At 41.6% G+C, this 27,327-nt stretch overlaps 1 protein-coding gene across 1 annotated transcript in view; it reads right to left on the bottom strand.

Annotated features, from left to right (window-relative positions):
• The window catches only part of LOC121442736 (magnesium transporter protein 1-like), a 51,776-nt gene extending 26,671 nt beyond the window's left edge, over positions 1 to 25,105 (bottom strand). Inside the window, exons 1-2 of the mRNA XM_041644335.1 lie at positions 24,905 to 25,105; positions 4,622 to 4,791 (exon numbers count right to left, since the gene is read on the bottom strand). Coding sequence (XP_041500269.1) covers positions 4,622 to 4,791; positions 24,905 to 25,105 — 371 coding nt within the window. The remainder of the gene's footprint in view (positions 1 to 4,621; positions 4,792 to 24,904) is intronic.
• Between the last annotated feature and the right edge of the window lie 2,222 nt (positions 25,106 to 27,327).

Raw genomic sequence — 27,327 nt, 5'->3', positions numbered from 1 at the left:
TCTGTAGACCAGGCTGGTCTCGAACTCACAGAGATCCGCCTGCCTCTGCCTCCCGAGTGCTGGGATTAAAGGCGTGCGCCACCATCGCCCGGCTCCACTCTTGTTTTTAAGACAGGGTCTTGCTATGTTGCTCAACCTATACCACACTACTGGTCTCAAATGCTCCTTCTGTTTCAGACTCCTTGTAGGAAGGAGTATGGGCATACAACAATTTTTGGGTTTGGTGCTGGGGATTGAACCCAGGGTCCCACACATTCTAGGCAGGAATCTAACACTGATTGATACCCCAAATTCTCACAATTTTGAGACCCTAAATCATCAGGCAAAGAAGATCTAACAGCCTACCTTAAATATCAAAAGTATGTAACCAGACAGACACAGTGGCACAGGCCTGTAAAACTAACGCTCAGAAGGCAAAGATAGTCAAAGTTAAAACCCTGCCTGCTGTTATAGCAAGTTCAGAACAGCCAGGGCTACACAGTGAGACTTTGTATCAAATTTTTAAAAATTAAATAAGATCTGGAGGCTGAGAAGATGACTCAATCAGTAAAAATGCTTGCTTTGAAAGCATGAGGACATTAGTTCATCTCCCAGAAGTCATGTTTAAAAAGCAAGGGTGGTGATAGCCTCCTAATTGCAGCACTTGGGAAGCAGAGACAAGCGGATGCCTCGAGCTGGCTGGTTAGCTAATCCAGCCTAACCAGTGTGCTCCAGGCAAAGGAGAGACCTTGCTTCAAAGGAGGTAGACAACATTTCTGAAGATGACACCAAATACTCAGGCCTCTACACCCAGGCACACAAATGTACCCACACACATATGAACACATGTACAAACTCTCACACATACTCTGAGGCACAGATGCTATTTTGGTAAGTAAAAATACAATCAGATGAATTATTACAATAAATGACAAGAAAAATCTAGGGACTTGAGATGAACAAACCTTCAGTTATCCTTGAATTTTCCTTTATGTTTTCATTTTATTTTTGTCTCTTTTTTCCTTTTGGTTATTTGAGACATGGTTTCTCTGTAGCTTTGGAGCCGCTCCTGTAACTCACTTGATAGACCAGGTTGGTCTGCCTCCCAAGTGCTAGGATTAAAGGTATGTGCCACTACTGCCCAGCTTATTTCATTCTAAAGGTCTGTTTATTTACATGTTTTCCCCATGTGTATATGTCTTTCTTTATCTTACTTTCTTTTCAATCCTTTGGGGTTAAATCTAAGTAACATAAATGCATAAACATACTTATTTATCAAAGAAAGTTTGGGGGTTCTAGTATTTCTGTTTTATTTTTTAACTCTTTATTCTTCTAGAAAACTTTTTTTTTGGTTTTTGAGACACAGTTTCTCTGTGTAACAGCTCTGGCTGTCCTGGAAATAACTTTGTAAACAAGGATGGCCTGAATCCACCTGCCTCTGCCTCCCAAGTGCTGGGTCTAAGGGTGTGTCTCACCACCACCCAGTTAGAAAACATTTTTTTCATCTGTGATAAACTTTTTAATTCCATCCTTTTCTATTCTGTATGTATTTTAGTGCTGGAGATTAAACCTAGAGTCTATTTCATTTTGACATGCACTAATCTATTCTCTATCCACATTTTTTGCTTTTTTTTTTAAAAAAAACTTTATTTAACTTCATTTCATGCACATTGCTATAACGATGTCAGATTCTCTTGAACTGGAGCTACAGACAGCTGTGAGCTGCCATGTGGGTGCTGGGAATTGAACCCGGGTCCTCTGGAGGAGCAGTCAGTGCTCTTAACCACTGAGTCATCTCTCCAGCCCCTCTATCCACATTTTGTAAATTTTGTTCAGTATCCCAAACATGAACATAAGCAAATCATTTTAGTGTCTAGAGATGAAATCAAAGGATTCATACCAATTGTGGGACCATAATGAACAAATTTACAGCATAAATATTCAATCCTGGCATTGACTACTATATTCCTGATGAAAAGCTATTTGGAGGGGGAGAGGTAGTTGTTATGATATGATGGTGGCACAGAGACTGTGCCAACTAGCCTATGGTCCAGTGGCACGCTAATGCCTCAACAAAACATTTGTAGCTCCTCAGACACACATAGCTAGAAGGCTCCACTCTGGAAATGATTTCTCTTATACTTCCAGTTCCCCTTATACCTCTTCCTCCATTTCTAGGCAATGAACTGGTTCAAACATTTCCTAAGGACAAGGCTGGAGTGATGGCTCAGCAGTTAAGAGTATTGTTTGTTCAATTCCCAGCACCTATGTGAAGGCTCACAACTGCCTTTTAACTTCAATTCCAGGAGACTTGACACCCTCTTCTGGCCTGTGGGCCCTTCACTCAAGTGGCACACAGACATATATGCAGGCAAAACACTCACCCACGTACAACTGTTTTTAATTACATAAGGGGTTAGAGAGTTGCCGCTACTGTTAAGAGCGTACACTGCTTTTGCAGAGAATCTGAGTTTGATTGTAAGAACAACATCAGGCAGCTTACAAGCATCTGTAATGGATCATGTTAGCCTATATAGGTATCTACATTCACATGCCAACTCCTCTGAGCCAACTCACCAGCCCTTGAAAGGGAGTTTTACACTATTTCATTTAAGTTTCACCTCCTCTCCACCTATACATAATTAAGAAGAGAACAAAAGTGGCTGGAGGGCTGGAGAGATGGTACAGCAGTTAAGAGTACTGCCTGCTCTTCCAAAGGTCCTGAGTTCAATTCCCAGTAACCACATGGTGGCTCACAACCATCTGTAATGAGATCTGGTGCCCTCTTCTGGCCTGCAGGCAGAGTACTGAGAATACTGTATACGTAATAAATAAAAATCTTTTTTAAAAAGTGGCTGGGAATGGGGCTGGAGAGATGGCTCAGTGGTTAAGAGCATTGCCTGCTCTTTCAAAGGTCCTGAGTTCAATTCCCAGCAACCACATGGTGGCTCACAACCATCTGTAATGAGGCCTGGTGCCCTCTTCTGGCCTGCAGGGGTACGTGTAGGCAGAACATTGTATACATAATAAATAAATAAATAAATAAATAAATATTTAAAAAAAAGTGGCTGGGAAGATGGCTCAGGTATTAAGAGAATTTATTGCTCTTGTAGAGAACCTAACTTTACTTCTCAGTACCCAGGTCAGGTGGTTCACAACCACCTGTAACTCTAGCTCCAGGAATATCAACTGCCTCTGGCCTCCGAGGGAACCTGAACTCATGCGCACATACCTCTGTATAGATACACATAATAAAAATCAAACCTTTAAACAATAAAAATAAGGTTAGGCATGGTGGCACACACATTTAACCCTAGCATCTGGGAGGCAGAGGCAGGTTGATCTCTGTGAGTTCAAGGCCAGCACAGCCTACATATTATCAAGTTTCAGGACAGTCAAGGATATACAGTGAGACCCAGTTTAAAAGAAATACAGTAAAAATCCCCTTTGAAGGGCTGATGAGCTGGCTCAGGGTGTAAAGGAGCTGGCTGCTGAGACTTACAATCTAAGTTCAATTTCTGGGACTTATATGCTAGAGAGAGACAACCAACTTCCACACCTGTTTTCTGACCTCTATATACTTGCATAATATTCATGTACACACAAATAAATAAATCCCCTATAACAAACTATAACTCTACTTCAGAAATATAAAATAAAACCCCAAAAGAAAAAAAGTGTGAAATTGAAAGCATTTATAAACCCTTCCTTTTGGAGTACTGGGGATTGAACCCAGGACTTTTTCTAATGCTAGGCAATTGTCTACCCTGATATCCTGAGCTACATCCTCAGCCTAAAAGTATTTGTAACATGGGGCCAGGAGATACTCAGTGGGTGAAGAAAGTACTTGCCATGTAAGCCTGTTGACTTGTGTTCTATCCCTAGACTCTATGGTGGAAGGATCCTGTTGGAAGGACAAAATTGACTTCTGACAGTTGTTCTCTGGCCTCTACATGTAACACCGTGCACACAAATGCACTCACTCCCACGTGCATGTACAAATACATAACAAAAATTATGTCACAGTCAGGCAGTGGTGGTGCAAGTCTTTAATCACAGCACTGGCGAGGCAGAGGCAGGCGGATCTCTGTGAGTTCAAGGCCAGCCTGGTCTATAAGAGCTAGTTCCAGAACAGGCTCTAAAGCTACAGAGAAACCCTGTCTCGATAAACTTAAAAAAAAATGTCACTACAACTAGTGTATAAACTGATTATCAATCCAAATGGTGGCTCTTTGATTTTTATAGAATTCATGATAGCTACAATATTTTATTCTTTCTCCCCTACCAATTGCACAACCAAGACTAATTTTTATAAAAGAGTAGTGTTGAAGGCTGGAGAGATGGTTCAGCTGTTCTTCTAGAGTTCCTGAATTCAATTCTCAGCAACCACGTGGCGGCTCACAATTATCTGTAATGGGATCTGATTCCCTCTTTTGGCATGAATGAATACAGAACACTTACATACACAAAATACATAAATCTTAAAAAAACGAAACAGTAATAGTGTCTGTTATATAACCCATGAGTAAGGTATAATCTATTTATTAACGAACCCATTGTACAAATTTGATTCTTCTGAGAAAGAAAAACAGTTAAAAACCAAAAACCAATTTAATTTCAAAGTGGAGATGAAAGATCATACTTGCAAACGACACACTGTCTGTGAAGTTGGAGAGCAGTGAACATCACAATAACAGAGTAATTTCTTGGTGGCGCTTTAACAAGGCGACGGAACTTGTCTCCATTCATTCTTATTACAGGTCTTTTATTGGTCCATTCCATCAGCTGACTAACCTTCTCAGATAACACCATCTACAAAAGACAAAATGAGATCTTGTGAATATACTCAAATTGGCATTTAAGGTTGGGTTTAGCAGGTCTTGTTTATAATTACAGTTACCCAGGACATTAAAATAAGAGGATCTCCTGAGCCCCAAAGCCCAAGACCAGCTTGGGCAACATAGTTAAGACCTAAACCTCAAATATCAGGAACAAAAAGCCACAAAGAGGTGTGGTGGCATACGCCTATTATCCCAGCACTCAGGAGGTGAAGGCAAGTTCATAGTTTGAGGCCGACCTAAGATTCCTACCAAAACACTATCCAAAAAAAAGAAAATCCCACAAAAAAAAAACAAAGAAAAACAGCTGAGCATTGTAGAACATGCCTTTATTCTTAGCACCTGGGAGCAGAGGCAGGTGGATCTCTTTGAGTTTAAGGCCAAACCTGATCTACTTAGTAAGAAACCTTGCTTCACCAAGTATTTGTAGTGGAGGAGTCTGCAGTAGCAGCAGCAACAGCAAAAATACAATAAAACCAAAAAGTCACTTTAGGGCTAATAACCTGAGTTTGATCCCAGGAATCTATGGTAAAAGGAGAGAACCAATTAGAACTTGTTCTCTGACTCTACACATGTGCTGTAGTGCATGCATACTTACACAATGAAATAAGTATATATGTTAAAATTACTTTAGCAAAGCAACTTTTTTTTGTGTTTGTGTGGGGGGTTGAGACAGGGTTTCTCTGTGTAACAGCACTGACTGTCCTGGAACTCACTCTGTAGACCAGGCTAGCCTTGAACTCACGGAGATCGGCCAGGCTCTGCCTCCCAAGTGCTGGGATTAAAGGCATTTACCACCATCGCCTGCCTTGCAAAGCTCCTTTCTTAAGCTAAGCCCACCAAGCAGAGGTACACAGAATATAGGAATCCCAGAGGGTGGACTAATGGCTCACAACTTCCTGTGACTCGAGTTCCAGGGGATCCAAACCTCTCTAGCCTCTTTAGACATTTGTACACCTGTCTCCACACATGTGATAAACAAAAATTCATGCAGGTACAGAAACATAGAAATAAAAGAAAACAAATTAATCTTTTTAAAAAAGAAAATATAAATCCTATGAAATAAATTGGGAGCTGGTCCTGATGATACTTTTTCTTTTTTTGTGGTAAGATCTCATCTGGCAGCTCAGATGGACCAGAAATTTGAAATCCTCAAGCCTCATTCACCTGAGCACCAAGATTACATGGTAAGCCACCACAAGTGACTCAAATATTCTTTCTTAAAAATTATCCTTGCCGGCCTTGGTGAGTTCCCGATAGAACATCCCCATTGTCTCAGTGTGTGGGTGCACCCCTCGTGGTTCCTTGCTCGTGCTCCGTCTCCTTCTGCTCCTGATTTGGACCTTGAGATTTCTGTCCGGTGCTCCCATGTGGGTCTCTGTCTCTGTCTCCTTTCATCGCCTGATGAAGGTTAATATTCATGAGGATGCCTATGTGTTTGTCTTTGGATTCACCTTCTTATTTAGCTTCTCTAGGAACATGAATTATGAGCTCAATGTCCTTTATTTATGGCTAGAAACCAAATATGAGTGAGTACATCCCATGTTCCTCTTTTTGGGTCTGGCTTACCTCACTCAGGATAGTGTTTTCTATGTCCATCCATTTGTATTCAAGAAGTCCTTGTTTTTTACTGCTGAGTAATACTCTAATATGTATATATTCCATACTTTCTTCATCCATTCTTCCATTGAAGGGCATCTAGGTTGTTTCCAGGTTCTGGCTATTACAAACAATGCTGCCATGAACATAGTTGAGCATATACTTTTGTTGTATGATAGGGCCTCTCTTGGGCATATTCCCAAGGTCTGAAAAAGCATGGGATAAATCCGGACTAGAGCTGAACATAGCGGACAATGAGGAATACTGAGAACTCAAGAACAATCGCAGTGGGTTTTTGATCCTACTGCACGTACTGGCTTTGGGGGAGCCTAGGCAGTTTGGATGCTCACCTTATGAGACCTGGATGGAGGTGGGTGGTCCTTGGGCTTCCCACAGGTCAGGGAACCCTGATTGCTCTTCGAGCAGATGAGGGAGGGGGACTTGATCGGGGGAGGGGGAGGGAAATGGGAAGCGGTTGCGGGGAGGAGGCAGAAATCCTTAATAAATAAATAAATTAAAAAAAATTATCCTTGCCGGGTGGTGGTGGCACACGCCTTTAATCCCAGCACTCGGGAGGCAGAGGCAGGCGGATCTCTGTGAGTTCGAGGCCAGCCTAGATGGTCTACAAAGGGAGTTCCAGGACAGGCTCCAAAGCTACAGAGAAACCTTGTCTCGAAAAAACCAAAAAAAAAAATATCCTTAAACTTTAGTATTTTATAAGATTTAAGATGAGGGTGGTGGTACCGGAGGAAGAGGATCAAGATTTCAAGGTTGCCTCACCTTTATAGAGTTCCAGGCCAACCTGGTTTACATGAGACACCATCTTTTTTGTTTTTATATTTTGGTTATTCGAGACAGGGTTTCTCTGTGTAGTCCTGGCTGTCCTAGAACTAGCTCTGTAGACCAGGCTGGCCTTAAACTCAGTGCTGAGATTAAAGGTGTGTGTGGTGGTAACCACACAGCTCATGAGACACATCTTAAAAACACCAAAAAATTTAAGCAAACATTATACTTTAAAGTACATTACTATTTAATAATATATAAAATAATATAAAATCATAAAAGATTTCGTTTGTCAAAGATTCTAAAGAATGTTGAATTGAACCGCTGGTATATGCTTTTGGTTTTTGTTGTGTTGTCTGTTCATAGTCATCGTTGCCCCACACACCCCCCTACTGTGAAACAGTTTCTTTGTGTAATAGCTCTGACTGTCCTGGAGGTTTTTTTTTTCTTTTTGGAAAAGGGTCTCATATAGTCTAGACTGGCCTCAAACTTGAGGTGATTCTTCTGCCTCAGTCTCCTGAGTTTCAGGATTACAAACATGAACTACTCTGCAAATACAGAGAACAGTATTTTCAACAAATCATGCTTGCATAAATGAAAACCTCAAAGATATAAAACCCTAAACACACTTTACTTAGGTGCTAGGAATTTAGGTCAGATGGTAGGGTGTTTTCCCAGCATGCACAAGGCCCTGAGTTTTCTCCCCAGTGCTACATAAATCAGGTATGGTGGTGAATGCCTACAAGTACAACACTTGGAAAGCGAAGACAGGAGGATCAGGTGTTCAAGGCCATCGATGGAGGCCACTCTGGGATATAAAAAAAAAAAAACAAAAAAGAATACAACTCGGGCTGGAGAGATGGCTCAGCAGTTAAGAGCATTGCCTGCACTTCCAAAGGTCCTGAGTTCAGTTCCCAGCAACCACATGGTGGCTCACAACCATCTGTAATGAGGCCTGCAGGAAGAATACTGTATACATAATAAACAAATAAATAAATAAATAAAAAGAATTTAACATCTCAACTGGCAAAATGGGAAGGTGCAGTCATAAAAGACATTAAAAAAAAAGAATACAACTCAATGCCACTATACACCCTTTAATAAAATGAAATACAGTGGCAACAGCAAATCCTGGAGAGGATGTTGAATGAGGTCTTTCATACACTGCTGTTAGAGAAGGTAGATAAGGCCTACTACAGCTTCTTTTAATATTTTATTATTCAATAAAGCTCGGGAGTCAAGGGCTGGAGAGATGGCTCAGAGATTAGGAGAACTGACTGCTGTTCTGGAGGTCCTGAGTTCAATTCCCAGCAACCACATGATGGCTCACACCCATCTATAATGAGATCTGGTGCCCAGAACACTATATACATAATAAATAAATTAAAAAAAAGCTTGGGAGTCAAATATTAGGGAATAAACCTTATTGATTCATGGAGCTATGGGGCAAAGAACACTTTACACTCTTCTCCACCTTTCCAATCGAAAATAACAAGCATCTTTTCGGCCCCTCCTTATACTCTACACCCCTCTATCTACTCTGAGTGAGCCAGAAAACTCTATTGTTCACTCAATGGACGGCCTTAGAGTGAAAACAAACCTCCCACAACATTTATCCCTTTTTGTGTAAATAAAAGGAAAAGGTTTTAACTCTAACATAGTAAAACTATATATAACAAGGTATTAGTTGTTGTTTTTTTTTTTCGAGATGGGGTTTCTGTGTATTTTTGACTGTCCTGGAACTCACTCTGTAGACTAAGCTGGCCTCGAACTCAAAGAGATCCACCTGTCTCTGCCTCCCGAGTGCTGGGATGAAAAGCATGCACCACCACTGCCTAGATCAAAAAGGATCAGTTTTAACAAAGTGAAACTATATATAATAAGAACAATTATCAAGTAAAAAATACATTCACAATGTCCAGTCCATTATGTATTTGGCAAATTCAGATAAAATACTTCATTATCTATCCTATCTTGGTGAGTCCCAAAATTTTGTATCTAGTTTTAGTTTTTTCTATCTAATTTAACTTCTAAGGAAAACTCTAACAATTTAATTTTCAATCCCATCAAAGACTTGAGTAGTGCAGAGCAAGCAACTTCTAAAACTATAGAAATAACAGAGACATCTGGCTACCTAGAAAGTCACCTCAAGGTTCCTCTCTAACATTGGGGCATCCATCTTTGGCCTAAAGGCCTAAGATATCTAACAGAAGTTTTTGTGAAGAAGGAAATTTTGAAGGACTGTCCCAAGTCTTGGCAAAGTTTGGCAGTCACTTCTTTTGTGTCCAACTTGTCTAATTTGGACAGCACACTGTTAGTTAAGGCAAGGGCAGTTTCTTGCCCAAATGGCTATCTTTGCCACAATGAAAGCAAACTCAAAATGGAGGTTCATTGATGCCCATCACCCTTTTAAAGTAAACTGGTGCTGCCAGTAATAGATATTTCTCACTGTCATGAAAAGCCTTGTTATTAAAACATTTTAAATGTTAAATTCTGTAGGTCTCTGCAGTGTTTGAAGACCATCTATCTATATATAGAGACCATAAATATATATATAGACTATCTATCTATCTATCTATGACCTTGAAAACATACCTAACATAATTGTTAAGTTTGATTGTTGTATTATGACTAACTACTAACCTGTCTTTCATTATAATCCTGAATAGCTTTCAAGGACTAAAACTTTATATTACATTTCAAAATGAGCTGCATAGGTATAATACCTTAAACAAGAATAGAAACATATACAGCATAAGAAAAATAATCCTAAATTTGTATCAATGTACAAAAATATCTTAAACAATGAAAGAAACATATATACAATATAACAAAACATATATACAGTATAACAAAAATAACCTTAAATTTGTATCATATACAAAAACCCATACCAAGCCGGGCCGTGGTGGCGCATGCCTTTAATCCCAGCACTTGGGAGGCAGAGGCAGGCGGATCTCTGAGTTCGAGACCAGCCTGGTCTATAAGAGCTAGTTCCAGGACAGGCTCCATCCAAAACCACAGAGAAACCCTGTCTCAAAAAAGAAAAAGAATGAAAGAAAGAAAGAAAGAAAGAAAGAAAAGAAAAACAAAAACCCATACCAGTGTAAAATATTTAAGACTAGTAGTTGCTTTTTCAGTTTGAAAGTATATTCAATAATCTACCTTTTTATCTTATTTCTAAATCCCCCTTTTGTTTTTCAGAACAAGATCACAGAATTTAATCTCCTTAATTTAGTTTCTTCCCTGGCCGTGACCAATAACAATGTGTAACCACCTACCCTAAATAATGACAAACATTCATAATCCACCAAATGAATGGAATATACCCACCCCATCTTTTGAGAGTTTAGGTGTCATGTTCTTAAAATTACTTCCTGCCATCTGGAAATGATGGCATATTTGGAGGAGCCTGAGAAAATTGAGATAATCATCAAGTCCCAGGAAAGTTAGCAGTTGTCCAGTCTCCATGTGATGAGAAAGTACAGGACTTATCTGAAGTCCTGGTTGGATTATCTTAGCTAATCACCTTGATATTGTCCTGAACAGTTTGTAGTACAAAGTTTATCTTTGGGGGGGGGGGTGTTTGTCAGCGTAGTGGCATGGGTCGCTTTTAGGAATGGTCATGGTTCACTGCAGAAAACTTAAACATCTTAAATGTCTCATGCAGCAAAACTCAGAGAGGTTAAAGGACCACCATCTACTAACTACATTCGGGGTATACAAACTTAGTACTTAGTTACTTGCTTCGGACTCAAGCTCGAAATCACATACAGGAAGCCTATTATTTCAGCTTCTTTTAATGTTTTATTATTCAATAAAGCTCAAGTGTCAAATATTAGGGAATGAATCTGAAAGACTCTAAATGCATTTCTAAGCCCCCTTTAACCCTAAGATATTTTTCTAAAACCTTACACTCACTCTATTTTGGAAAAGGGACAGTTGCACCCGCACACACACACACACACACACACACACACACACACACGCGCGCGCAAGCGCTGGACTGCTTATCCTCCTGTGTCCTTGTAAATAACCATGTGCTGGACTGCTCATCCCCCTGTGTCCTTGAGAATAGTCTTCAAACGTAACTCCATTTTGGGAATTGAGGCAAATACAACCCACAGATGTTGACTCAGTTCCTGATGTATTGATTTAGTCACTGAACCAAAGGTCAGGATGGACCACAGATGCTCCCCTTATCACCTGACCACACAGCTATTCTCCTGCCCTGGAATAGACCAATCACTACTAGGAACCCTTTGAATAAGCCAATCCGATAAGTTGGAAAACAACCTACAGTCCCCCCCCCTTGTGCCTGTGGCTTTTTTGCTTTAAAAGATGGGCTGCAACAGCTATTGATGTCCTTCATATCCCGAACCTGAAGGACCCAAAATCCTCTTGCTTTTGCATCAATTTATGGTTATGTGAATGGTGTCTGGAGCAACTCCTCCCTGATGTTTGGACATCTAGTCCAACAAATCCAGTTGATTCATGGAGCGACAGAGAAAAGATCACTTCACCCTTTTCTTTTTAGCCTCTTCTTGTTCTCTGCATCCTTCTATCTTCTCTGAATCCATTAGAAAACTCTATGGTCCACTCCATGGGTGGTCTTGGAGTGAAAACACAAATAGTTCTCCTACAGCAAAACCACCTGAGAAAAGCATTTGGAAGTTCCTTAAAAAATAAGCAACTAGAGGATATGATACAGATACACTGAGTACATATATCAGATTGTTAAAGAATTTGGATAGTCTAAAAATAAATAAAATAAAATAAAAGCAACTAAACACAGCTCTTCTCAGTTCAGAGAACACTGGCTCACATTTTTAGTCTTTTTAGTTTTAGTTTGAGACAGCTCACCACTAGTCCCATAGTTTCTTCCTAAAGTTCTTAAAAAATAAAATTATCTTCAAAATACTGCTTAAAGTGAGAGCAATTAAGTATACTTTCTGAAAATAAACTGAAGCCAGATCACAACAGATGAAGTAGTTTTTAATTTCTACATAAAATTTCATGAACACAACCTGGAATTTCACAATTAGATGGTAGAACTAGGGGTGGCAGTACATACCTGCAGACATAACTACTTGGAAGTCTGGGACAGGAGAGTTGCTTAAGCCAGAAGTACAAAGCAAGATGAAATAACACAGTGAGATTCAATCTCAAAAAAAAAAGCAAAATAAGCTGGGTGGTGATGGCTCATGCCTTTAATCCCAACACTCGGAAGAGAAAGGCCAGCTTGATCTACAAAGTGAGTGCCAGGACAGCCAGGGACTACAAAGAGAAACCCAATATCTTGAAATAGCAAGAAAACAGCAAACTATTATTTTAATATATCTTAAAATAAGTAAGCCTAGCTTGGTTTTATAGAGAAAATACCGTTCAGAATGTGAACATGTCTGGCAGCAAATTCTGTTAAAAGCACAGATTTCTCCATTTCATCTTCCAATAGACTTGACTGAGTAGATCTAGAAAAATCTTCAAGAATATGGAATTCTAACAGATGCAACGCAATAACCAGCAAAATTCTTCAAAGACCTTGAAAGAACGGTACTCAATTTCATATGGAAAGCAAAAAACCCAAGATAGCATGAACAATAAAAGAACGTGTGGGGGCATTACAATCCTTGACTTCAAACTACTACAGAGCTACAGTACTAAAAACAGCCTGGTATTGGCATAAGAACAGACAGGAGGACCAATGGAATGGAATAGAAGACCTGGATATCAATCTACACATCTTCGAACACCTGTTTTTTTTTAATTTTTTTATTGCGAAAAGAAGAAAAAATCATAAACAAAAAACAAGTTTCCACCTCCTCCCAGCCTCCCATTTCCCTTCCCCTCCTCCCACCCTTCTCCCCCTCCTCCCACCCTTCTCCCCCTCCTCCCACCCTTCTCCCCCTCCCCCCACTCCTCTCCCCCCCCTCCCTCTCCAGTCCACAGAGCAGTCCGGGTTCCCTGCCCTGTGGCAAGTCCTAGGTCCTCCCCCCTCCGTCCATATCTAGGAAGGTGAACATCCAAACTGGCTAGGCTCCCACAAAGCCAGCACATTAAGTAGGATCAAAACCCCCTGCCATTGTCCTTGGTGACTCATCAGCCCTCATTGTTCGCCATGTTCAGAGAGTCCGGTTTTATCCCATGCTTTCGAACACCTGTTTTTGACAAGGAAGCAAAAATATAAAATGGAAAAAAGAAAGCATATTTATTTATTTATTTTATTGTTTTTTCGAGCCAAGGTTTCTCTGTAGCTCTGGAGCCTGTCCTGGAACTAGCTCTTGTAGACCAGGATGACCTCGAACTCACAGAGATCCGCCTGCCTCTGCCTTCCGATTAGAGGCATGCGCCACCACCACCTGGCTAAGAAAGCATATTTAACAAGTGGTACTGGCATAACTGGATATCAACATGTAGAAGAATGAAAATAGACCCATATCTATCACCATGCACAAAACTCAAGTCCAAATGGATCAAAGACCTCAACATAAAGCTTGCCACACTGAACCTCATAGAAGAGAAAGTGGGAAGTACACTTGAATGCATTGACATGGGGAACCACTTCCTAAATATAACCATAGCACCACAGACAACTGAGAGAAACAATTAATAAATGGAACCTCCTGAAATTGAAAAGGTTCTGTAAAGCAAAGGACACGGTCAACAAGACAAAATGACAGCTTACAGAATGGGAAAAGATCTTCACTAATCCCACATCAGACAAAGGTCTGATCTCCAAAATATACAAAGAACTCAAGAAATTGGACACCAAAAGAACAATTAATCCAATAAAAAATGGAGTACAGACACAAACAGAGAACTCTCAACAGAGGAATCTAAAATGGCTGAAAGACACTTAAGGAAATGTTCAACATCCTTAATCTTCAGAGAAATGCAAATCAAAACAACTCTGAGACTCCATCTTACACCTGTAAGAATTGCCAAGATCAAAAACACTGATAACAACTTAAGCTGGAGAGGTTGTGGGGAAAAGGGAACACTTCTGCATTGCTGGTGGGAGTGCAAGCTGGTACAACCCCTTTGGATGTCAGTGTGGCGATTTCTCAGAAAAATTAGGAAACAATCTTCCTCAAGACCCAATAATACCACTTTTGGGTATATGCCCAAAGGATGCTCAATCGTGCCACAAGGACATGTGCTCAACTATGTTCATAGCAGCTTTGTTTGTTTCTGTGAGTTCGAGGCCAGCGTGGTCTACAGAACGAGTTCCAGGCTACACAGAGAAACCTTGTCTCAAAAAAACTAACTAACTAAATAAATAAATAAACAAATAAATCCATTCTTTTAAAAAATAATTTCTTTCTTTCCTTTTTGGTTTTTCAAGACAGGGGTTTCTCTGTGTAGCTCTGGCTGTCTTGGAATTTGCTCTGTAGATTGGGCTGGCCTCGAACTCATAGATCTGCTTGTCTCTGCCTCCCAAGACTGTTAGGATTAAAGGCATGTATCACCACACCTGACCTTATAAAAGAATACATTTTATTTTTAATTATGTGCATATATGTATGTCCCCGTGTGGGTATGTACACATCACTGCAGGTGTCCAGAGTCCAGAATGGGGTGTTAGATCCCCTGAAACTGGAGTCACAGGCAGTTATGAGCAGCCTAATGTGGATGCGCAGAACCAAATTCAGGTCCTCTGAAATAGCAGGAAGCAATTTTAGCCACTAAACCATCTCCCCAGCCCAGAAGTATAATACCTTAATTATTATTTTTATCCTTTTTTGAGATTTAAAAAAATGTGTTTAAGTGTTCTGTCTGCATGTGTATATGTGTATCATGTGTGTGCAATGTACCCTCAGAGGTCAGATGAGTGCATCAAATTTCCTGGAACTGAAGTTAAAGGAAGCCAGGAGCTACCACATAGGTGCTCAGAACCAAGCATGGGTCCTCTCCAAGAGTTAAGTGCTCTTAACCACTGAGTCATCTCTCCAGCCTCACGTCTTAATAATTCTTAGGCACTTCTTTCACACTTTAGCCTTCTCTAGTCCTCTAAGGGTATTTTAAAAGGTTTATTTGTTCATGTATTTTGTTTACTCAGAAGTTCTAGAAGAGCAAGGCAGCCAGTGCTCTTAACCACTGAGCCATCTCTCCAGCCTCTATAGACTTGATTTTAAGACACCATCTTACTATACAGCCTTGGTTGTCCTGCAACTCCCTAAGTGCTGGGATTAAAGGCTGTGTGCACCACCACTGCCCAACTCTCTCATTCAATTTAAATGGAAAGGTTTTAGTTCTGTTTTCTTCTGTTTTGAGAGTGGGTCTCCCTCTGTGGCTCAATCTGGCTATCAACTCATGTAGCCTAGTCACGCTTTAACAAGGCATAATCCTCTTTCCTTGTTCTCCCCAGTGTGTGCTAGGATTAGAGAAATTCACTCTCAGAAATCTAGCTTTCTCTCTTCCATTATGTAGCCCTGTGTAACCTTGGACTTTACTATGTAGACAAGGCTAGTCTTAAGCTTATAAAGATCCTATTCCTTTTGACTCTCAAGCCCTGTTTTAACAAGTATGCAGCACTACACCCAGGCATATTTATCTCCCCTAGCTCTATCAAATAACTTGAATCTTAGCCAGGCAGTGGTGGCACACGCCTTTTATACCAGGATTAGGGAAGCAGAGGCAAGCGGATCTCTGTGAGTTCAAGGCCAACCTGGTCTACAGACTGAATTCAAGGCAGTTGGGGCTACACAGAGAAATCCTGACTCAAAAAAAATGTAACCACTATGAATTCTGACACTACCATCTCCCAATGGTAATGGAATACAGAAATCCATTACCATTTAGAACTAAAATTAGTTCTGTCATTCAAATTATTTGAGTTTCAAAAGCATCACCAGTCTGGATTCCTCTAAAACATATCCCCAACTTCTTCAAAACCTTGATATTATGTCTGTTCTAGTCCATTTGGGCATGTGTACTCATTAAGAAAATCTTATTTTTAGCCTTCCTACTCATTTAACTGGTCTTCAGTAATACATTTATAACTCTGTTCTTCAATTAAAATGGAACTGATCTGGAAACATAATTGACAGATAATTACTGAAAGAGACAGACTGTGAGCAGAGAACTGAGCATTTTTAATTCCTTTGCCATCTGCTCCACTCTGTTTACCTTCTTCCTAAACATAGCTAAAATACATTCCTATCTCCTTCTCTGATGCTTTTGGGGGGGGGCTGTCTCATTTTTTTGCAGCTGCTTTGTTTCTGTAATAGATACTGCCTACAGAGCTACAGGGTATGCATTTGTAATATTTCTCAAGTTTTATTTCATGGGTATGCTTGCTTTGTTTGCCTGTGTGTATGTGCACCACACACGTATAGGGCTCAAGGGGGACAGAAGGTGGTATCATATTTCCTGAAACTGGTGTTACAGATGGTTGTGAGCCACCATGTGGGTGCTGGGAATCAAATACAGGTCCTCTGCAAGAGCAGAGTACACTTAAAAACTGAGGCATCTCTCCAGGATAACATTTGTGATACTTTGCTGTATCAGTTTTCTACATTGAAGAATCCAAAAGTTTTTCAAGTGATACCCTGCCTCATTAAAGATGCTGGTAATTCATGCCCGGGCGGTGGTAGCGCATGCCTTTAATTACAGTACTTGAGAGGCAGAGGTAGGTGAATCTCTGTAAGTTCAAGGTCAGCCTGATCTACAAAGTGAGTTCCAGCATAGCCAGAGCTGTTAAACCTTGTCTCAAATATATATATGTGAGTGTGTGTGCATATATATGTACACATATTTACACATACATACATACTCACACACATACATACATACATGCATACATACACACAGGTAACTTTTTCTGAACTTGCTTTATTTGAAAAAGTACATTGCAAAAAGATAAAGAGTTGGAGGTGTAGCTTGGAAGGAGAGGGCTTGCCTAGCATGTGTAAGGGCCTAGGTGTGAGCCATAGAACTGAAAAAGCAATAAAGCAATTGAAAACCATCTATTTATAGAGGAAAGGAATCACCTATATTTTATATTCCAAGTACTGCATTAGAAAATCCTTGGAGAGGGGCTGGAGAGATGGCTCAGAGATTAAGAGCACTGGCTGCTCTTCCAGAGGTCCTGAGTTCAATTCCCAGCAACCACATGGTGGCTCACAACGAATCATGAGCTTTGGTGCCCTCTTCTGGCCTGTAGGCATACATGCAAGCAGAACACTATACATGAAAGAGAAGAAAGGGAGGGAGAGAGGGAGGGAGGGAGAGAGGGAGGGAGGGAGGGAGGAAGGCAGAAAGAAAGAAAATCCATGGTGAATCTATGGACTGTGCTCATTTCACTTAATTTTCACAAAAGCCAAATAATGGGGATCCCCCGCAGACTGCTGCTGATGAAAACAAGACTCAGCAATTCGCTATACAGTTCAGTATGACTGGATTAAAGTAAATCCTCTTTAATATTTGACAAGATTTTTTTTTGAGAACCGAGAAGCAGGAAGACAGCCATTCAAACATTATTATGATCATTTTATCATTCTTTGGTATTCTTTTTGCATCTATTCCTTTACATATTTTTCTATCATTTTTTTGTCTTGGTTAGGGTATCTTTTGCTGCGATAAAACATCGAGACCAGAAGCAACTAGCAGGAGAAAGAGGTTTATTTAACTTCCACTTCTTTTTTTTTTCTTTTTTTTTTTTTTTGGTTTTTCGAGACAGGGTTTCACTGTGGCTTTGGAGCCTGTCCTGGAACTAGCTCTGTAGACCAGGCTGGTCTCGAACTCACAGAGATCCGCCTGCCTCTGCCTCCCGAGTGCTGGGATTAAAGGCGTGCGCCACCACCGCCCGGCTTTAACTTCCACTTCTACCTTATTGTTCATCATCAAAGGAAGTCAAGACAGGAGCTCAAAATAGGGCAGAAACCTAAAAGCAGGAGCTAATGAAGAAGGCCTGGAGGGGAGCCAGGATTACACAAAACAATCCTGTCTTGTGGGGTGGGGGAGCAGTGAGAGAAAAAGAAAATGTCCTACAGGCTTTTCTGTTTAGAGCCTGACTTTATGGAGGCATTTTCTCAATCGAGGGTCCATCCTCTCATATGACTTTAGCCCGTGCCAGTTTGAAGCAAAACTAGCTAGGGCAAAGGATACAGATCCTCAGAAAGAGGTCACAAAACATAACATTAGATGGTAGAGAGATGGCTCACTGGTTAATAAGAGCATCTTGTGGCCTGGCAGAGGAACCAGGATTTGTTTCCCAGCACCCACATGTTTACTAACAACCAGCTCTAACTCCAGTTCCAAGGGTTCTAGTGCCCTCTTCTGGATACCAGACATGCACATGGAGCACAGACATACATGCAGGCACAATACCCACACATAAAAAAATGAAAAAAAGATATATAATCTTACCAAGTATGGTGGCATATATCTATAACCTCAGTACTTAGGAGGCTGAGGCAGAAGGATTGTGAATTTTAGGGCAGCATGAACAATACTGTAAGACCCTCTTTTAAAAAAAATTAAAAACAGTGGAAGAAAGAAGATCAGGAGTTCAAAGTCATCTACATATATTGAGTTCCAGGTCACCTGAAGACTCCACAAGCCCCAGTCTTAAAAACAAAAGAACCCACAGCACTTGAGAATAAGAGAATCAGGATCTCAGGATCATCCTCAACAATGCAGCAAGTTTAAGACTATCCTAGGTTAAAATTAAAGAAGAAAAACCCACAAAAACAAAAATAAAAATAGTAGAAAGCAACATTAAGAAAGAAATACAACTATTTTAGCCTGTACTGAGGACTGAATCCAAGGTCTTGAGCAAGCTACACATGCACTCTACTGCCGATCTTTATCTTTAGCCCTGTATTTAAAATCCTGCTCACCGGAAGATGTAGCTTAGTGGCAGTGTTTATTCAGCAATCATGAAGCCCTGGGTTCAGTCTAGGGTACCAGCCCAGTCCAAAAATTGTTTTCAACTGTATGTCCTGGCTAGTTTTATGTCAACTTGGCACAAGCTAAAGTCATAAGAAAAGAGGGAGCCTCAAGTGAGAAAAGGCCTCCAGAAGAAGATAGGGTTATAGGCAAGCCTGTAGGGCATTTTCTTAATTAGTAATTGATGTGGGAGGACCCCTTCCATTGTGGGTGGGGCTGAGGGGTTGGTAAAGGCTTGTGGTCCTGATTCTACAAGAAAGCAGGCTGAAATAGCCATGTGGAGCAAGTCAGTAAGCAGCTCTTCTCCATGGCCTCCGCATTACCACCCGCCTCCAGGATCCTGCCCTGTTTGAATTCCTGTCCCGACTTCCTCTCATGATGAATTGTGATATGGAAATGTAAGCCAAATAAACCCTTTTCCTCCCCAAGTTACTTTGGTCATGGTGTTTCAACACGGCAATACTAACTCTGACTGAAACACTGGGATATATAGATCAGTTAGTAGAACATTTAACTGGCATTTGAAAAGACCTGGGTATTCAATCCTCAGCACTCCCTGAGCGCGCGCGCGCACACACACACACACAGACACACAGACACACACACACACACACACACCCTTCCAGTCTGGAGAGATGGCTCAGCAGTAAGAGAGAGCATTTGCTGTTCTTACATACAAATACACACACACACACACACACACACACACACACACACCCTTTCCTTCTGGAAAGATGGCTCAGCAAGCTCACACAGACACAGACACACACACACACACACACACACACACACACACCCTTCCCTTCTGGAGAGATGGCTCAGCAGTAAGCACTTGCTGCTCAATTATGAGGACTCAAGTTGGAAGCTCAGCACCCATATTTCTAAGAAATCCCACAAACGCCTATAATTCCAACTCCAAGAAATCTGACTCCACTTTCTGGTATCTGCAGGAACTAACACACATACACATATACGCATATAAGTAAAATAAAAAATATTTAAAACAAGGTCCTGGCTGGGGATGTAGCTCAGTGGGTAGAATTCTTGCCTAGCATACATGAAGCCCCAGGATATTTGTCAGTGCTGCAGAGATTAGGTATGGTCTGGGAAACCCAGGCTGACCTGAAACTCAGAATATGTTCCTGCCTCAGCCTCTCAAATGACTGAGAGCCTAACACCCAAGTCAGACAGTCCACAAATGTCTGTAACCCCATCTCTAAGGGATTTAAACCCCATCTTGTGGCATCTGCAGACTCTCCTACACACATATACACACTCACACAGATACACATACAGAAAGAAAATAAAAAAATTTAAAACAAGGTCTTGCCTGAGGATATAGCTCAGCTGGCAGTACTTGGTTAAGAGCACTTGCTATTCTTGCAGAGATACAATTTTGGTTTCCAGCATCCACATGGTAGCTCACAACTGTCTGTAACTCTAGGGTCAGAACTGACACCCTCTTTTAGCCTCTATGGGCACTGCATGCACGTCACATATGTCTTTGTGCAGACAAAACATTCATGTGCATAAAGATTTCTTTTTAGTTATGTGTATGTTTCTGTGTATAGGTATGTGCATGTGAGTTAGGTGTGGGCACTTGAGTTCAGGAGCCCACAGAGGCCAGAGGAGCCAGATTCCTGGAGCTGGAGTTACAGGTGGTTGTAAGCTGCCTGACATAAGTGCTTGGAATTGAACTCGGGTCCTCTGCAGAAGCACTACAGACCACTAAGTTACCTTTCCAGCCTCCAAAATAGAGCGAGTTCCAGGACAGCCAGGGCTGTAACACAGAGAAACCCTGTCTCAAAAAGCAAACATGCAAACAACAAGCCTGGTCTACAGACCAAGTTCAGGACAGTCAGGGCTACACAGAGAAAACCAAGAATCCTGGACTGATACGAGGCTGGTTGAAGCAGAATACAGGAGCTATAGAGGCCATTTTTCTACTCTGTAAAGTAGGTTAAGAGGTTTTCAGGTTTTTTGTATTAGCACTTCTGGAAGCAAAAAATGGGTCAACAGGGCCTTATGCAGGATAGGCAAGCACTCTACCTACCACTGAGCTATTTCACTGGCTATTTCACAGGGCCTTATGCAGGATAGGCAAGCACTCTACCTACCACTGAGCTATTTCACTGGCTTGGAACTCTGACTTCTGTTGACAGTATTTGTTACTCTGTTGCATAGTGGTCAATGGACACTAACTTTTTTTCTGTATCTTGGTTATGGATTTCCGACATTAAGGACTCGGACCCTTGGAAAATATTTTTCTTAATTAAAAAAAAAACCACTGAGTTACATTTCCCAGATTTCTTTGTTGTTGTACTTATAGCCTGTTTATGATAATGTCCTTTGATATACATAAAAAAGGATAGGTTAAAGGTCAGCCAGATAAGTAGTTAATGTAATTTTCAAAGTCTGAATAAAAGGAAGTTAGAATCAGATTATTTAAAAAAGTTATTGGGGCAAAATTTATGTAACATAAAATCCAGATTAACCATTTAAAAATATACAATTTAGTATATTCCTCTAAAAAGTAAACAATTTTTTAAACAGATTTGTGTTTTATCTACATGTATGCATGTGTACAAGTCACAAGAGAGTATCAAGTCCTCAGGATCTGATGTTAATAATGACTTTGAGTGCCGGGTGGTGGTGGCGCACGCCTTTAATACCAGCACTCGGGAGGTAGAGGCAGGCGGATCTCTGTGAGTTCGAGGCCAGCCTGGTCTACAAGAGCTAGTTCCAGGAGAGGAACCAAAAAGCTATGGAGAAACCCTGTCTCGAAAAAAAAAAAAGACTGTGAGCCACCATGTGGACTGAACCCAGGTACTCTGCAAGAGCACTGCAAGACAGACTGCTGAGCCATCTCTCTAGCTGCCCCCCACAAGAAATCTACTTTCTAATAGGCATTCATGGTTTTAGTTCAATAAAAATTACTAAACATAATTTCACTGATGGAACTTCTAAGCTTACAAGCCCTTCACCCTTTCTGCTGGGCTTGGTAGGACACTCCTATAATCCCAGCACCTAAAAAGAAAGCAGGAGTTTAAGGTGATCTCATGTCCTCAGAGAGTATGAGGCTGGCCTGCGCTAGTTTCAGGAGACCTTGTCTCATAACAAACAAGCAACAAAGAAGAACCCCACACCTTTATTTTAAAAGATTAAGCGGGGGCCAGTGAGATGGCTCATGGGTAAAGGTGCTTGTCACCAAGCCTGATGATCTGAGTTTCATCACCGGGGTGCCATATGGTAGGAGAGAACTTACGCCTGCAATTTATCTTTCGGCCTCCACATGTGTGTAGTGGCACTTGACACCCCCTCCCCATACAAACTAACAAACAAGTAAATAAAAGTTAAGGGACCAAAGAGATAACTCAGATCTTCCAGAGGACCCTTCAATTCCCATCGCCCACATCGGTCAGCTTATAATAGCCTGTAACTTCAGCTCTGGGTAGTCCCGCTTCCACTGGAACCTACGCACAAGTCGCACACGTGTGCGCATGCACACGCAGGCATACACGCACATCTTAAGAGATGGTTTAGCCAGTTAAGAGCATTTATTTGCTGTTTTTGCAGAGGACCAGATATTTTCAGCACCCATATAGGGGCCCAAAACCATTTGTAACTCCAGTTCCAGGGGCTCTGATGCTCTAACATCCAATGGCACCAGGTAAACATTCATATACCTAATTTTTAATTACTTAAAAATAAAAGGAAATCTTTAAAAAGAGTAAGTGACCAGGCATGGTGGCAGACACCTTTAATTCTAACACTGGGTAGTCTGAAGCAGGAGGACCAAAAGCTCAAGGCCAGTTTAGGCCACGGAGCAAAACACTTACTTTTTGATTCTGGCACCCCAGAGGAATTCAAGGCCAGTGTGGAATATGTACCAAAAACTTGTCTAAATGTCCACAGGAATGACTTACTCTTTCTCTTAAAACAATACCAATATACAGGGCAAAACGTGAAAGCATTTCCTTTACCAACATTACTAAATGTCCAGACATAGCAGCTGCTAAGGTATTGTTATGTTCTAACAGTTTTCCCTAGATAGATACACTAACTTACAGCTTAAAACCAGGACTTTAAGGGTACAAAATTATGTACTGCCTTGCATATTGTTTTCTACAAAGAATGGCTTGGGCTGGGCAGTGGTGGCACACACCTTTAACTCAGCACTTGGGAGGCAGAGGCACATGGATCTCTGAGTTGAGGTCCGCCTGGTCTACAGATGAGTTCCAGGACAGCCAAGGCTACACAAAGAGAAATTCAGTCTTGAATTCCAACCCCATCCCCACCAAAAAAGAATAGATTAGGATTCTTTCAAAAAGTCACATCAGAGGCTAGAGAGCTAATTCATGTTAAGAGTTCTTGATGCCTTTGCACAGCAATTGGGATTGGTGCCTAGCTCCCACATGGCAGGTCACAACTGTCAACTATAGTTCCAGGTGATTCCATACCCTCTTAGGCCTCCAAGGAGCTGGTGAGCATCTATCCATGAACTGAACGCTCAAAAAACATAAAAAGTCATATCAATTTCTTGGCCTAGCATAAAGGCTGCTCACTAGATCATATCTTTGCTAATTGTATTTTTACTTTCCTCTTTGCCACCTTCCCTAATTCAATGTTTTCATTTGCTAGTTTTTGTTTTTTCAAATAGGGTCTCGGGTAGCCCAGACTAGTCTCCAACTCACTTGGATGATACTGAATTCCTGTTCCTCTTTCACTACGATGTTTTGAATACAGGCATGGTCACCATGCCAGGCTTAGCTTAGTTTTTAGTCTTATGAAATAATTCAAATACTCAGATATAGAAATTAGTTTATTTACTAATTTAACTTAACAGCTGTAATGTTTTGCGGGCATTTCAAAAATGTGCACATAGGTTTTATATACTCGAGACAGTGCAGAAAGCACAGGAAATAGCATTGGAATGAAGGGCTTTAGTCTACTTTAACTACAGAAGTTAACTGTGTAAACCTAGGGTTGGTTTTCCTTACCTATAAAATTAGACGGTATAAATAATTGTTACTAATTGTTAGTACTCTTTTAACTTATAAGGGTATATGGTTCTAAGTTACAAATGTTCAAAAACACAGTGCTAAGATTCATCTGTTTGGACTGCTAAATATCAAGCTAAAAAATACAGCTGGGTGTCGCGGCTCACACCTGTAACCCCAACACTTGGAAGGCAAATGCAGGAGGATTTTCATGAGAACAAGGCCAGCATGGGCTACAGTAGGAGAATGCTTCAAAGGAAACAGAACAAAAATAGACAGAAAGGATATTGCATGTCTTCCACATCGCAAAGTCTGTTTCACAAAGGGGTGGCGTGGGGTGTCTCAGTTTGCTCATTCGTGTCTATCAAGCAAACAGAACACAGCCGAGCACGCTGATAAACGGGCACGAATGGCATCATTTCGTTTATCTACTTCAACTCCTGAGCGGACAAGACAGCCCTAACACACGCCAGAGGAAGCGACATGGTCGACAACAGAAGCTTGCATTATACCCTCTGGTTAGCAAATCGGGCTTCTCAGTCCAACCCCCCAAACGGCCCGAACTCCAGAAGTGTCACAACTTATAGGTGCACATTTTCCAGCTGCTGGAAGCCAGCTGGTCACCCGCTCCAGCCTGCTTTTGGATTCGAGACTCCAAAACACAAGAAGTTACAGCTCCCGCTTTTGTGAGGCCAACTTCCTCCCAAAGGCGGAATCCAAGTCACGCCCAGCACACATCCTGGGGAAGGAGCGAGCTGACCCTCTCTAGCTCCAAGTCGAGAAAGTCCCTGGCGCTGGCAGGCGCCGCCTCACCTCCTTCTTTCTTTGGGCAGAGGCCGAGGGAAGCCTGGAGATGAGCAGCAGTGCCACCGCCGCGGTCGCACACGCACACCAGAGCCACCTCGGCGAGGCCATGTTCGCTCGCATCCCTTGGCGGCCGGGCGAAACTTTCTTCCAGCAAGGTCCGAGGGTGGGGCGTGAGAATGGGCGAGCCGAACCCTTGTCGCTCCCCATTGGCCCGGCTCAGCCCTGCCGGGCGACCCCTCACATTACATCACGCTCCGCAGACGCCCGCTAAAAAAAAGCAGTTCGCTTCCGATTGGTTCCAGGGAACCAATAGGGAAAAGATAATCTGGAGGTTTCTTATTGGTTTGCTAAAATGGCTGCACCGCCCCTTTCGTGGTGCGAGAAGACGTCGCTGGTTGCGAATTTCAATGCGCATGCGCAGCTGTGCAAGGCGGCGCTAGTATTTTTTGGAGGGAAGTGTTGAACAAAATGGTTTGTACGTTTAAAAATGGAATCATCCTCTAGACAGCGTAGAATTGTTTCAAATTGTAGCCGGCCTAAGTAACGCAAGCCTCTAATCCAAACATTTGGTCGTTTTTGGCTACATTGCCAGGGTTCCAGGCCAGCCTGAGCAATGTAAGATTGTCTCAAAAAAAAAAAAAGAGCCCTCGTGGTTTCTCACAACCAAAATCTCAGCATTTGGGAGGTGGAAATGGGAGGTTCCAATTTAGCCTGGGCTACAAGAGATCTTAGATCAAAAGCCGTATTTTAGAAACCTACTTTAGTATAATATTATGTAAGAGCGTTTGGAGAAATGTCTCAGTTAAGAATATTTAACTGGCCGGGCGTTGGTGGCGCACGCCTTTAATCCCAGCACTTGGGAGGCAGAGGCAGGCAGATCTCTGTGAGTTCGATACCAGCCTGGTCTACAAGAACTAGTTCCAGGACAGGCTCCAAAACCACAGAGAAACCCTGTCTCGAAAAACAAAACAAAACAAAACAAAAAACAACAAAAAAGAATATTTAACTGTTCTTGCGAAGGACACTCCCAGCACCCCTATGGCAGCTAACAACCGACCAAATTTCCAGTTGGGGGGGGGGATTCTGATGCCTTATTCTGACGTCCACAGGGACCTGGTGCACATACTTCCATGTGGCCCAAACATTCATATACACACAGTAGTGTGTGTGTGTGTGTGTGTGTGTGTGTGTGTGTGTGTGTGTGTGTGTTGAGACAGCGTTTCTCTATGTAACAATCCTGGCTATCTATTCTGGATCTTACTTTGTAGACCAGACTGTCTTCGAATTCATAGATCTGCCTCCTGGGATGAAAGGCATATGCCACCACCACCCGGCTTTCTTTTTTCCTTTTTTCAGTGTATACTGTTCTTGAAGATGGCTTGAGTTCTGTTCCCATCACCCGTGGTGAGGTGCTCACAACTGTCTGTAACTCCAGCTCTTGGGGCCAGGATTTCATGGCCTCCTCAGACATCTGTTCTAGGTGCACATGGTAAAACAGACACAAACATATATGGTTTAAAATAATAAAACAATATTCTAGCCAGGCATGATGGTTCACACCATTCATCCCAGCACTGGGAAGGCAGACGGCATGCAGGTGGATCTGTGAAATGAAGGCCAGCCTAGTATACAGAGGGAGTTCCAGTACAGTCAGTCAGAGCTTGACATGGAAAACCTGTATGTATGTGTATGCACATGTGCATAACATATATATCATATAATGTATATGTATAAATACACATATACACACATATACATATATTTGGTTGAAACCCCCAGATCACGCTGCGTGATCTGGAAAAAGCCCCATTCCTGTTTCTCTCTCTCTCTCTGCAAACCCTCGCCTAAGCATTCAGCTTTTGACCATACTTGGGCACAAAACCAGTTTGTGGCAGACCTGTCACCACTCCTCGCCTACAGGATATCTAAACTCCCTGCTTTATTTCAGATGTGTGGCTTCTCCAGCCTTATCTCTGGGACTAGCGAACCCACCCTGAATTTGCTTTGCTCAAATAATCCTGTTCTACTTTTTCAAATTCAGCTTGATCTGACTTAATAAATTGGTGGAGAAACTTATTATCAGGGGACAGAAAAATCTATCGGTACCCCCTCACATGAAAGAAAAATACTGTAATCTCGGCACTGGGAAGCTGAGGCTAGATACTACAAGTTTGAGGCCAGCCTGGGCTACATACCTAGACCTATCAAAAGTGTGGACTGGTATGATAGCTCAGCACAGCTGATAAAGACACTTGTTGCCAAACCCAATCTGAATTCAATCCCCAGGGCCGACATGGTAGAGAGAACCAACTCTTGCAAACTGTCCTTCATCCTCCACATATGCACCATAGTATATGTGTGTCCCCCCACACGCATGCATGCATGCAAATAAAATTTTAAAAAGTGTAGGTTTTTTGGGGGGGCTTTTT

Source organism: Microtus oregoni, unplaced genomic scaffold (genome assembly GCF_018167655.1).
Source record: "Microtus oregoni isolate MIOR12 unplaced genomic scaffold, Mior012 000094F_ref0000399, whole genome shotgun sequence".
NCBI classification, from domain to species: Eukaryota; Metazoa; Chordata; class Mammalia; order Rodentia; family Cricetidae; genus Microtus; species Microtus oregoni.
The sequence above is the reverse complement of the archived record's forward strand: the minus strand, read 5'-3'. Positions and strand labels throughout refer to the sequence as shown.